This window comes from Sinocyclocheilus grahami, unplaced genomic scaffold (assembly GCF_001515645.1).
Source record: "Sinocyclocheilus grahami isolate Dianchi unplaced genomic scaffold, SAMN03320097.WGS_v1.1 scaffold184.1, whole genome shotgun sequence".
Lineage (NCBI taxonomy): Eukaryota > Metazoa > Chordata > Actinopteri > Cypriniformes > Cyprinidae > Sinocyclocheilus > Sinocyclocheilus grahami.
In genome coordinates this window covers 700,494-713,647 of record NW_015505363.1, presented here as the reverse complement: position 1 = coordinate 713,647, position 13,154 = coordinate 700,494, and the positions used below count along the sequence as shown (strand labels likewise).

The following is a 13,154-nucleotide window of genomic DNA, read 5'->3' as shown; positions in this document are numbered from 1 at the left end:
GGGGGGGGGGGGGGGCTTAATAATATATTTAAAAACTGTTTTTTTTGTTTGAAAATCATGAGAAACTCTTTCATATTGATTTGAAGTACTCTCTGAAATTTTACCTCTGAAATCTATCCATGGTTCCCTGATGTCTGTTAATGTTCATAGGACATGCAGGGTAAATAAAATTAAATATTATTAATACTTTTAGGAAGTCTTTTTTATTGTTTTTATTTAGAAAATATTTATTTATTTTTATTTTAAACAATTTACATTTAATTATTAGCTTTTTATCAACTCGCAACCCCCCATGGGTTTTTGAACCCCACTTTTGGGTAACCTCGTTTTATAGAAAAGTACCGAGTTTACAGGAATGCAGGGGTGTGAAGGGAGCATTGGGATCAGGACATGTCGGACTCAAAGATTGGAGCTTGCCATTTTGCAAAAGCCCTTGCCATTTTTGCTTGGAGTATGCATCAGAGGTTCCATGATTCGTCCGTGGGTGGCCCATCTGAGGCTGAATCTACGTCATTTATGACTTGGGCACACTGCTGGAATGAAAAGTGAAGGGTTGGAATGCATTGTACTGGATGTCTGTTTTACTGGTTGGCAGGACATCGCTGCTGTTGAATAGACCATGCAGCACTATAGCAGTATTCATTCAGCCAAATGTGTGGCAGCTGTTTTTGTCACTGGAGCATATGAATTTTGTGGCTGCCTCTCCATTTCGGCTTCTCTGTCCATTTTTTCCTCCCCTATTTCCCTCTGTGAGTTCCTCTGTGTCCCGTCCCTTTAAGAATGACGGTGGCCTCTCCGTGCACTCAGAAGCTAATGACACATCCAGGGCTAAATCCAGCCTCACCCGCCAGTTCATTCAGACCTCTAATGCGCGCGTATTACGCAGGCTGTGGCTTTGGGCATATGCGTAGTAATGTGCTAATCAAAATATTGGTTAACCATTGGAGGCACCTGCAAAACAAATAAAGAAAGGTATGATGACGGTCCATCTCAGCCCAGCTGGGAAAAACAAACACTCTGCCTCATTGTAAATATGAGCTCTTCATATTGATTTTATGCTCAGTTTTTCCCTCTTCTGAGTATTTCATTTGGAGCTTAGTCCACGTTCTATAAAAGAGCAGCATACATCACACGAAACCACAGCTGAGGGAACATATATTCAGGATGTAGAAAATAATATGACATTAGCTCATAAAGGTTCTTGACTTGGAAAGTTTTTCTTCTTTAAACTCTCTAAACATGTAGTCAGAATGCAGCCCTGTCCAGAGAGGATATTCAGTCTATTTCAGAGCCACCTGCACATTATAATGCTCTATAGCTATTCATTTGTTTTGTGAAATGTTCATTATTCAACAATGCTGGTAAATGAATAAATATGAATGCATTCTTCTCAGTTCTTTTTTAAAAGCAGTTGATTCCTAACTAAGTATTATTCAGCATTAAAAAAAGACAGATCATTGCAGCTTAGGTTGTTAAAGCTTAATTAAGATGGTCTTAGCTACCCTGCAGTAAAACAACAGTTTGGACCATCTGAAGTTGGTCTTAGCTGCTCTCCAAGCTGGTCTAGTTTGATAGTTTATGATAGGATTGAGTACTTGTTGGGTATTTTGAGAACATCAGGTGGTAGACCAGATAAAGGGTCAGTGACAAAGAAGAATGTCCGTAACTAAAAATATAAAAACAAAAAATTGTTTAAAACACATGTGCCAAGTTCCTAAAAATGTACTCTTTGTATTCATGATGGTTTGTGGTTTTGGGGAGGGGGGAAAAAAAAAAGCTTTAATAAAATTTTTAAGAACCGTTTTATTTATTTTTTTAAATCATACGTTATTAACCATCAAGTAAAACATATTTTCTTAAAAAAAACAAAAACAAAACAAAACAATGATATTAGTGAATGAATGTCTTTTATCTCAAAATGTTTTTTACACTTATTAAACACGTATCCTGAATTAATCAGTCATTCACAAATGTCATTGTTTTTGTTTTTTTACAATATCACTATACTACATTTTACAACCTGAAGTGACATTGCTTTGGGATTTAAAAAAAAAGGTAAAATTATCTGATATTTTTAAAAACTTACTGACAGTCATGAACTTTTCTTTTTCTTTTTCTTTTTTTCACCTCATAGCTTTATTGATCACACCATATGACTTTGGTTTGGTGGATAGGTTTTTCCCCCAAAATATTAATAAACATTGAAGCAGATTTTACCTTAGCTTGATAAAAATAAACTTCTGTTTGTAACACTGGGGGTGCCACACAACCAGGAATAAATAAGTAAAGTTTTTCTTTTCAAGAATTTCATTCTTTTTTTCAGCCTTATGAAATATAGATTATATCACTGACATTTTTGACTTTATGGGGGTAGAAACCATCAGAAGCTGGTTTTAACTGGATTTTCCAATGGGGTAACACACGCCTTTTGCTGGTGGCATCATATGAAATAATGTCACTACCCTCATTCAAGTCTTGGCACAGCATTAGTAGCTGCTCTGTTTGGAGTCACAGCCATGGAGCTGAACAGTTGAGGGTGGAGACCATGCCAGAACCTTCCGAGCTGTTGACAAGGAAGCCTTTCATCTCACTCACTTGTATCTTATGACGGCATCAATCACAAGCTGGCTGCTCTGAGAGGCAGGTTGGGTCAGCGCCACGGGTAGTTTGGTGTTGGATTTCTGTTGACGGATGCCAGTAGTTTAGCCTCAGAGCTGCACACTGGATATATATCATGGCATATGCAGTGCTTGCTGTTAGCCCAAACCTGTCTGCAGTCATGAGGCTTTTGTAAATTAGTTCTGGGTTATTTGAGGCGACTCCATACACAAAAACATTACTACTCCCTCAGCACTCCTAATGCACTGATGGTCCTGAATAAAGAATAGTATGTGTCCAACTTACACAAGTTGAGAAATTTGAAGAAACCCTGTAAGGGGGAGGAAATGACCACTTGTTGAATAATGAATGGATAATGGATAATAATGAATAATGAGTTGAAACCGTTGATGTTATCATTATTATTATTATTATTATTATTGTTATTATCTTTCAACAAACTTGGGTATGTCTGAATACAACCCTTATTTGTGTGATTTTGTTATTTTCAAGCAATAAGCATTGAATAAACATAAAAATAATTTTTAAGTAAATAAAGTATAAATATTCCTGAATGGGAATCACTGAGTCTAGCCTATTTACAGACCAAATGATCATTTCTGGTTATTGGTAAACTAATGTTTCCAATTAAATTAATTCATTAATTTTTTTTTACAATCAATTTGGTAACAGGACTGAATGGTTGACGCTCTTACCAGTACATTTTTTGACACATCAAGAAAATAGATTATGATTATTTAGCTGTATGAAGTTAAAGGGATACTCCACCCCAAAACGAAAATGTTGTCATTAATCACTTACCCCCATGTCGTTCCAAACCCGTAAAAGCTTTGTTCGTCTTCAGAACACGATTTAAGATATTTTGAATGAAAACCGGGAGGCTTTTCATATTCTCGTCACTTCATAACGTTACGGTTGAACCACTGATGGACTATTCTGACGATGTCTTTCATACTTTTCTGGACCTTGACAGTGTAATTTACTTGGCAGTCAATGGGACAGTCACAAGCCTCCCGCTTTTCATCCAAAATATCTTAAATTGTGTTCCGGAGATGAACGAAGCTTTTACGGGTTTGGAACGACATGGGGGTAAGTGATTAATGACAAAATGTTCAATTTGGGGTGGAGTAACCCTTTAACAAATATCAAAACACTACACTATTTTTTGGTCATTTGGTCTTAAACTAACCCAAACTGAATGGTAGCAGAATTTATCCTAAAACTTAATCCCTGTTACTTGCAACAACCCTTGTTACCCACTTTTGTTTTACAAATTTATGTATAGTTATTTTCACATATTTAATGTTTATTGCTAGAAAGCACATAGGGTTTTAAATTCTTTTAGACATCTCTTTTGTTAACAGACATGAAAAATAGTGAATGAATGAATTAATACTTTACCATAAAAATACTATTAGTCTGTATATAATTTTTTTTTCTAATTTATTTTTAATAATTAATCTGCTGCAATTCAAATGAGTCTATGTGAATCTTTCAGACTAAGTAAAATTAGACATTGACAAATGCAAATGATTTTGTCTATAACACATTGTGCCTCATTCACATTAAAGTTTTGAAGGCACTTGACTAGAGACACATGTAGAGATCATAAGACAATTGCAGCTGAGAGGCACTGATGTGTGGAACTTCAGCATTCACACCCTTAAAAGAGCTTATAAGTAATAACGTCATGTCCATGAAAAAAAACAATAAACATGGAGACTGAAGCGTGTCTTAGGTGGAAAAGCTCCACAGTGGGCCTACGTGTTTCATCGCGTGTTCTTTAGCCCAAAAGTACAAAGGCCTTCTTTATGAGACCTGCTGATTTTCCTTTGGGATGAGGTATGTGTGATGGTTTAAGGCAGGGTGGAGTTTCTCTGAGTACAAGACTTTTGAGTTACTCGCTCTTATGCAAGTCCTGTGGTCTGGCGTGTGTAATGGACACTGTCAGGCTGCCCTCTCAGGACTTAGACGTCCTTCAGAGCACTGTTTCATTTGCTGAGTTATGCTTGATAGTTTATAGATTATAAATAAAAAAACAGACAAAAAAGGCCAAAAATAAAATAATAAAGAACCTTTGAAAACACATACTTTTTGTGTCCTAGAAAACCCACAGTTTATTTATTTATTTAATGTTTATTACTATAAAGCAAACAGAGTTTTAAATTGTATTCAGATATATTTTGTATTCGGGCAACTAAATAAATGTAGATCTGTATGACAGGGATGAAAAATAGTAAATCATTTTAGACATGTCTTTTGTATTCAGACAACTTTTGGTAACAGGGATGAAAAATATTAAATAAGCAAATCATTTAAGCAGACATTTCTTGTGTATTTAGACAGATTTTGGTAACAGGGATGAAAACAGCAAATACATTCTAACATGCCTTTTGTAAACAGACAACTTTTGGTAACAGGGATGAAAAATAGTAAACAAGTAAATCCAGACATTTCTTTTGTGTTTAGACAGATATTGGTAACAGGGGATGAAAATAGCAAATGCATTCTGACATTCAGACAACTTTTGGTAACAGGGATGAAAAATAGTTAACAAATAAATAAACTCAGGGATGTCTTTTGCATTCAGACAATTTTTGGTAACAGGGATGAAAAATAGAAAATAAGTAAATTCAGACATTTCTTTTGCATTCACACAATTTTTGGTAACAGGGTTGAAATAAATTAATCTAATAGTTACCTTGACATTCTAAGGTAAACTAACAATATTTTCCTCCTAACACTACCCTCTTAGGGAAGAGTCCCTTTTACCCAAAGCAACATACAGTACAATTACCTGGACAATCCTCCTGAAGCATCCTGGGATTAAGTGCTTTGGTGACCTCAAGCGCACAATGGTGACCCATTGATTGTTTGCCCCTGATGGCGATCAAACTAGAGAACTTCCGATTATCAAGCCTGACCTAAACCACACCTCCACAATGTTGAGGCTGCCCTTTTCTGCTAGAATGCGCCATTCGCGATATAGATTCCATTTTCTGCATGTAAGAAAGAACATGTATACTGCAGTTATTGAATTAGTGTTGGGCTAAGTATGCATTTGACTTTCTGCAGGGAGCGTATTGACATCGCCTTTTTCTCTTCTCCGCACAGCAAGGGCCGCTTTGAAGTGCTTGGCAGAGGCAGTCTGCGGATCTTCAATCTCACTGAGGAAGATGCCGGTTTGTACAGCTGCATGGCAGACAGTGTCAACGGATCCATAGGGGCCCAGACTGTGCTCGCGCTGAAAGGTAAGATTAAACCTCACTGCTAAAGGACTAGTCAAGTGAATGTCATGTCACACTGTAAAGTTCTTTCCTCTAGTGCTGTTCAGAGGAAGTGTTGCATTTTCTCGGTGACATTAAGTTCTGTAGTTCCACTGCACACTCTGATCACGCTTCAGACACGTTTACAGAAACAGGTATTTGATTCTCTGTAATTGCTCAAGCTGCAGTTTTTGGGCGGGACTGACAATAGTGCATGAGATGTGATTGTGTGATGATGAAAGGGACGTGAGATGGTTCAGACAGGTGTGAAATCACAGAGAATATAATAGAATCTGGGCTGAAGATTTCATGCAGATATGTGGAGTGTAATGAGCTTTGACCATCTGTCCATCTGCTGAGAACTGATCCTACACTGTAACAAGATGAAAAGATGAAAGATACTGGGGAAAAACACTTTCAGGCCCTTTACTTTGCCTTTGTGTACTTCAATTCTTAAAAGTATACTTAAAAAAAAACTGTACTTGCAGATAGTATATAAATCAAATAGAAAGTCACTAAAGAGAGTACACTTTCATGGCTTTGTTTCTTAAAACACTTAAGTACACTTTTAAAAATGCACTTTTAATGTCAAATTAAAACTTTCACTTTAAAGTCATTATGGTTTAATAATCGTTTGTTGTGCTTTAAAAAAGCATATTGATGTGTTGTTGACTAACTAAAGCATGTCTAAAATACTTGATTATAATTTTAGTGTTATTCAATATTGCATATTGATGTGTTGACTAACTAAAACATGTCTAAAATAACTGATTATAATTTTAGTGTTATTCAATATTGCATATTGATGTGTTGTTGACTAACTAAAACATGTCTAAAATACTTGATTATACTGTTAGTGTTATTTAATATTATTCAATATTGATAGTGAATAGAGTTATTCAAAGTTAATAAATTTTAAATGTACTTTATCATTTAATATGTGACGCTAATGTTAAAAAGTAGTTTTCAAATCTCACAGCATGTTAAACTTGTTTAAATATGGTGCAAGGAATTGTGCAAAAGTGAGGCTTTCTTAATCAAAACTCTGGCCCTGTAAATCATACTTTGTGTGTAAAGGAATAAAAGGTCTCAGAGTTTTACTGCCTATAGTGTTCATTTCAACTGTAAACGTTTGTTTGTATAGGTACGTTTTTTTTAGCTTTGCTGAAATGTAGGTAGAGGGCCAGCGATATAAGTGCTTCCCTGTTTATGTGCTACTGGGTTTATGAGTGTGAGATATACTTAGTGATTGAAACATGAACCATCTGTCCCGCGTGGAGCTGGCTTGAGCAGGAACCCAGCAGTGTGTGACAAGTGTTTTTCAGCAGGTTGTGTGTGCAGGCCTCAGCAAACTGCAGGAGACTGATTATAATTTTAGTGTTATTCAATATTGCATATTGATGTGTTGACTAACTAAAACATGTCTAAAATACTTGATTATAATTTTTTAGTGTTATTTAATATGATTCAATATTGATAGTGAATAGAGTTATTCAAAGTTAATACATTTTAAATGTACTTTATCATTAATATGTGACGCTAATGTTAAAAAGTAGTTTTCAAATCTCAGTTTTCAAATCTCACAGCATGTTAAACTTGTTTAAATATGGTGCAAGGAATTGTGCAAAAGTTAGGCTTTCTTAATCAAAACTCTGGCCCTGTAAATCATACTTTGTGTGTAAAGGAATAAAAGGTCTCAGAGTTTTACTGCCTATAGTGTTCATTTCAACTGTAAACGTTTGTTTGTATAGGTACGTTTTTTTTAGCTTTGCTGAAATGTAGGTAGAGGGCCAGCGATATAAGTGCTTCCCTGTGTATGTGCTACTGGGTTTATGAGTGTGAGATATACTGAGTGATTGAAACCTGAACCATCTGTCCCGCGTGGAGCTGGCTTGAGCAGGAACCCAGCAGTGTGTGACAAGTGTTTTTCAGCAGGTTGTGTGTGCAGGCCTCAGCAAACTGCAGGAGCACATACTAACAGCCATTCATCACCTTACCTCTGTCAGTTTGGCCCTGATGCTGCAACTTATGTTAGATATACAGTTCCAGATCCTGTAGAACCCAGCTCATCTGGAAAACATCCAATGGGCTTCATTTTAGCTCAACTTATATCTAGCCATAACTTTATGTAGCCATTCTCTCTTTTGGCTGGTTTTCTATTAAGAATTTTATTGACAGTCTTATAAATCTTATTTTATGTTAATGACAATCTGTAGTCTCTATTTGCTATTTTTACCCTTTGCTCATTTTGCTGACATTTATACATTTAGATTTTTCTGTTCACTTCCACACATAGAACTTTATATATAATATAATATACATAATATATACCGTATATATGTGTACACGTATAATATATTATAGTATAATATTTAAGAATTACATGTATCATTTATGTAATGTCACATTCTAAATCTTTTCTTTTGCTTATTGTACAGTTTATTTGTAATAATGCCAATTTTTCTTTCAATTAACCTTATAAACAATGTATTTTATAATATTAATTTATGTATATTTTATATACATTTATCATTTATCTAATGTATAATGTGCTGGGCTTGCTGTAAAGTTTATTTGTTAATTATGTATATAAATGAATTATGGTTATACATACATCTATATTTATATCATTCATTAAATTATTCCATTCAATTATTCTAAACATTTTTGTGTTGGTTTTAGGAACATAAAGTATTTATGAAATCGTTAATATCACTTATAATGTGCCGTTACATTTTAAATATTTTCTTGTGCAGCTTATTTATTTATTTATTTTGTGCAATTTATTTGTAATTATGCTTATTTCTCTTTTTTCAAAATAATTAAATGTACTGTATATGGTCTGAGCAACAAATATCTATTTCATACTTTTATTTAAATATTTAAATATCAGAGCCTTCAGTCAGTACTACTGATTTATGCAAGGGTGAGAGCAAGTGTATTAATCGTATGCAAGTGATAGTAATGCTTTGTAAATGTGCAATTCGTATAAAATACACAGCAACTGAGGGTTGTGGTTGTGTGGTAGAGAATCAGGCTCAGCACAGAGCAACAATCCAATTACATCCCAACAGACAGGCCTGAATCATTCTGGTGCACACTACCTTGTTATTGAGATTATCTATGTCCTGTTTATCTTCTCCAAGATCAAACTCTGGCCCTGTAAATCATACTTTGTGTGTAAAGGAATAAAAGGTCTCAGAGTTTTACTGCCTATAGTGTTCATTTCAACTGTAAACGTTTGTTTGTATAGGTACGTTTTTTTTAGCTTTGCTGAAATGTAGGTAGAGGGCCAGCGATATAAGTGCTTCCCTGTGTATGTGCTACTGGGTTTATGAGTGTGAGATATACTGAGTGATTGAAACCTGAACCATCTGTCCCGCGTGGAGCTGGCTTGAGCAGGAACCCAGCAGTGTGTGACAAGTGTTTTTCAGCAGGTTGTGTGTGCAGGCCTCAGCAAACTGCAGGAGCACATACTAACAGCCATTCATCACCTTACCTCTGTCAGTTTGGCCCTGATGCTGCAACTTATGTTAAGATATACAGTTCCAGATACTGTAGAACCCAGCTCATCTGGAAAACATCAAATAATCTTCATTTATGCTTTTGGTTAGTTTTCTACTGAGTATTGTATTGACAGTCTTATAAATGTTTATGTTAATAACAATCTATAGTCTTTGATATAGCTCTTTGCTCATTCGCTTCCATACATTATTTTATGACATAAATTTATTCTAAACATTTTTGGTTGGTTTTCAAACTAATATGAAATGTATATATAATCTTATATATATATACACGTTTATGTTGTGGTCAAAATTGTACATACACTTCGCAGTATTTGCAAAAATGTTCACGGTGTGTGTGTGTTCACTGCTGTGTGTCTGCACTTAGGATGGGTTAAATGCAGAGCACTAATTCCTAGTATGGGTCACCATACTTGGCCACATGTCACGTCACTTTTTTAACTTATGTTAAGATATACAGTTCCAGATACTTTAGAACCCAGCTCATCTGGAAAACATCAAATAATCTTCATTTATCTCAGCTTACATCCAGTCATAGCTTTATGCAGCCATTCTGCTTTTGGTTAGTTTTCTACTGAGAATTGTATTGACAGTCTTATAAATGTTTATGTTAATAACAATCTATAGTCTTTGATATAGCTCTTTGCTCATTCACTTCCATACATTATTTTATGACATAAATTTATTCTAAACATTTTTGGTTGGTTTTCAAACTAATATGAAATGTATATATAATCTTATATATATATACACGTTTATGTTGTGGTCAAAATTGTACATACACTTCGCAGTATTTGCAAAATGTTAATTATTATTACCAAAATAAGAGGGATCATATAATATGCATGTTATTTTTTATTTAGTACTGACCTTAAAAGGGTCATATGATGCGATTTCAAGTTTTCCTTTCTCTTTGGAGTGTTACAAGCTCTTGGTGCATAAAGAAGATCTGTAAAGCTGCAAAGACTAAAGTCTCAAATCCAAAGAGATATTCTTTATACAAGTTAAGAGTCAGCCACGCCTACCTAAAACAGCTCGTTCTAACACGCCCCCACAAATCTACGTCACTATGTGGAAATATTAGCATAATGCCGCCCAAATGTGCACGCAAAGAAAGAAGGCGTGGTTTCTGGAACAGCAGTAGTGTTGATTCAGCCATGTCAGGGAGACGCTGTGTTTCAGTGCGAAAGCAAAAGCACTTTATTTGGCCTTCCAGAAGTAGATGCAATTAGGAATCATTGGTTAAGATTTATTTACAACATAACAGCACAACCCATATTTCACATAAAATATGTTTACATATAGTCCACGAGAGAAAATAATAGTTGAATTTATAAAAATGACCCCATTCAAAAGTTTACATATGCTTGATTCTTAACACTGTGTTACCTGTGTTCAGGGGCGCGGGAAGATGTTTTCGATTGGGGGTGCTGTGTGTGTCCGTGTTGGGTGAAAGGGGGCGGGGGGTCACCTCATTTGACAACTCCACAAAGCACTACAAGTGCGTCGATATGAACACTCGTTTAAGTGGCATACACACTGGGAAATTTGACTGCATATCACATTTTTGAAATTATTGATAGTAGCTGATCAATCGCGGTGGTTGGGCTGGGTCCGCTAGGCTTACTTGTCTCCGTGCTGGAGCTGGTTCACTTACGTTGGTGCTTGTGCTGGGGCTGGTGTTGGTGTTGGATGCCGATTTTGGAAAGTTTTTGCTGGGATGGGCATTTTAAAAAATATGTCCTTGTATTAAAGTTAATCTTGTTCGCATTCTGTATAGTTCATGTCTGATACCACGCGCCAGCGTCATGTGTTCATGAGGATTAGGCTAATCCTCCCATATATATATAAAACATCACAAGTAAAATTAATCATGTTTATAAAGATAAACATGGGTTTATTATAGCCCACTTACAATTTACATTTCAGAGATCATTACAAATAAATTATTAAATGCTAAAACGGAATAAATTTAAATGAACAAACTTGGCATTGCATTTGCAACCATGGGAAAACAGGGGGTGCTGCAGCCCCCTCAGCACCCCTACTTCCCGTGTCCCTGCCTGTGTTGATCCACAGCGGGTTTTTTATTTATTTATTTTTTTTTATTTTTTTTTTGGTGATAGTTGTTCATGAGTCCCTTGTTTGTCCTGAACAGTTACATTGTTACCACTGTTCTTCAGAAAAATCCTTCAGGTCCCACAAATTCTTTGGTTTTCTAGCATTTTTTTACGTATTTGAACCCTTTCCAAAAATGACTATGACTTTTCACACTGAGGACAACAACTATCACAAAAAACAAAACAAAAAAACAGCTGTGGATCATCCAGGTAACAACACAGTATTAAACTTTTGAACGGGGTCATTTTTATAAATTTAACTATTATTTTCTCTTGTGGACTATAGGTAAATGGCGTATTCAATGAAATATCATATGCGAAATATCTTATTCAGGTCAGTATTAAATAAAAAATAACATGCATTTTGTAGGATCCCTCTTATTTTGATAAAATAATTAACATTTTGCAGATACTCCAAAGTGTATGTAAAATTCTGACCACAACTGTGTATAAATAAATATATATATATAAGAGTGACATATATAATTGATGTAATGTAACATTCTAAATCTTTTCTTGTGCTTATTGTACAGTTTATTTGTAATTACACTCATTTGTCTTTTAAGAGGAAAATTAATTACAGATGGTTAGTTTAAATATGGTTATATATACATCTATATTTATATAATTCATGAAATTATTCCATTAAATTATTCTAAACGTTTTTGTGGTTTGTTTTATGAATATCACTTATATAATGTGCTATTACATTTGAAATCTTTTCTTGTGCAGCTTTTTTTTTCTTTTGGTACAAGTTATTTGTAATTATGCTTATTTCTCTTTTAAAAAGTAAAATGTGTTTATATGGTCTGAGTGACAAATATCTATCTCATACTTTTATTTAAATATTTAAATATCAGTACATACTGATTTATGCAAGGGTATTAATCATATGCAAGTGATATGTAATGTTTTGCAAAAATGCAAATCATATAAAATATACAGCAACTGAGGGTTGTGGTTGTTTGGTAGCGAAATCAGCAGAGCACAGAGCAACAATCCAATTACGTCCCAGCAGACAGGCCTGAATCATTCTGGTACACACTACCTTGTTATTGAGATGATCTATGTCCTGTTTATCTTCTGCAAGATCAAATAACCTCATTTGCTAATGGGAAGCCTTTGGAGGTTTTGCATTTTCCTCTAGCATATTTTAACCACATCCTGGTGTTTTAGGATATTTTTAGAGGTTGAGAAAAGTCAAAAGCAGCATTTTTCCCCCCTAATCAAATCAAATAGTTTCCCCGAAATCATTACTAGCTTTTACTTATACAGACATTTGAAGAGTCATTTCTCTCAAGAAACAAATGTTTGCTTTGTCATACTCACAGGATTTGTTTTGTTTTATTGCTTTTCTTCTCAGCTTCCCCACAGTTCCTGAAGAAACCAGCTAACATATATGCTCATGAAGCCACAGACATCACATTCGAGTGTGAGGTCACCGGCTCACCCGCTCCCACCATCAAATGGGTGAAGAACGGAGATGCTGTCATTCCCAGCGACTATTTCAAGATCATTGTAAGTTGCCAGCTTGCCCTTCTTGAGTGAGGAAATGCTGTTGACCTTCTGATAAATACAGTGTTTCTTCTAGATGACAGCGATGTTCTTGTGTGCCTTTTTAC

General features: G+C 35.1%; 1 protein-coding gene across 1 annotated transcript in view; it reads left to right on the top strand.

The window, feature by feature from the left end:
- Positions 1-13,154, top strand: part of LOC107594493 (neogenin-like) — a 108,568-nt gene that overhangs the window by 43,786 nt on the left and 51,628 nt on the right. Inside the window, exons 5-6 of the mRNA XM_016284563.1 lie at positions 5,734-5,870; positions 12,896-13,050. Of these exons, the coding sequence (XP_016140049.1) occupies positions 5,734-5,870; positions 12,896-13,050 (292 nt within the window). The remainder of the gene's footprint in view (positions 1-5,733; positions 5,871-12,895; positions 13,051-13,154) is intronic.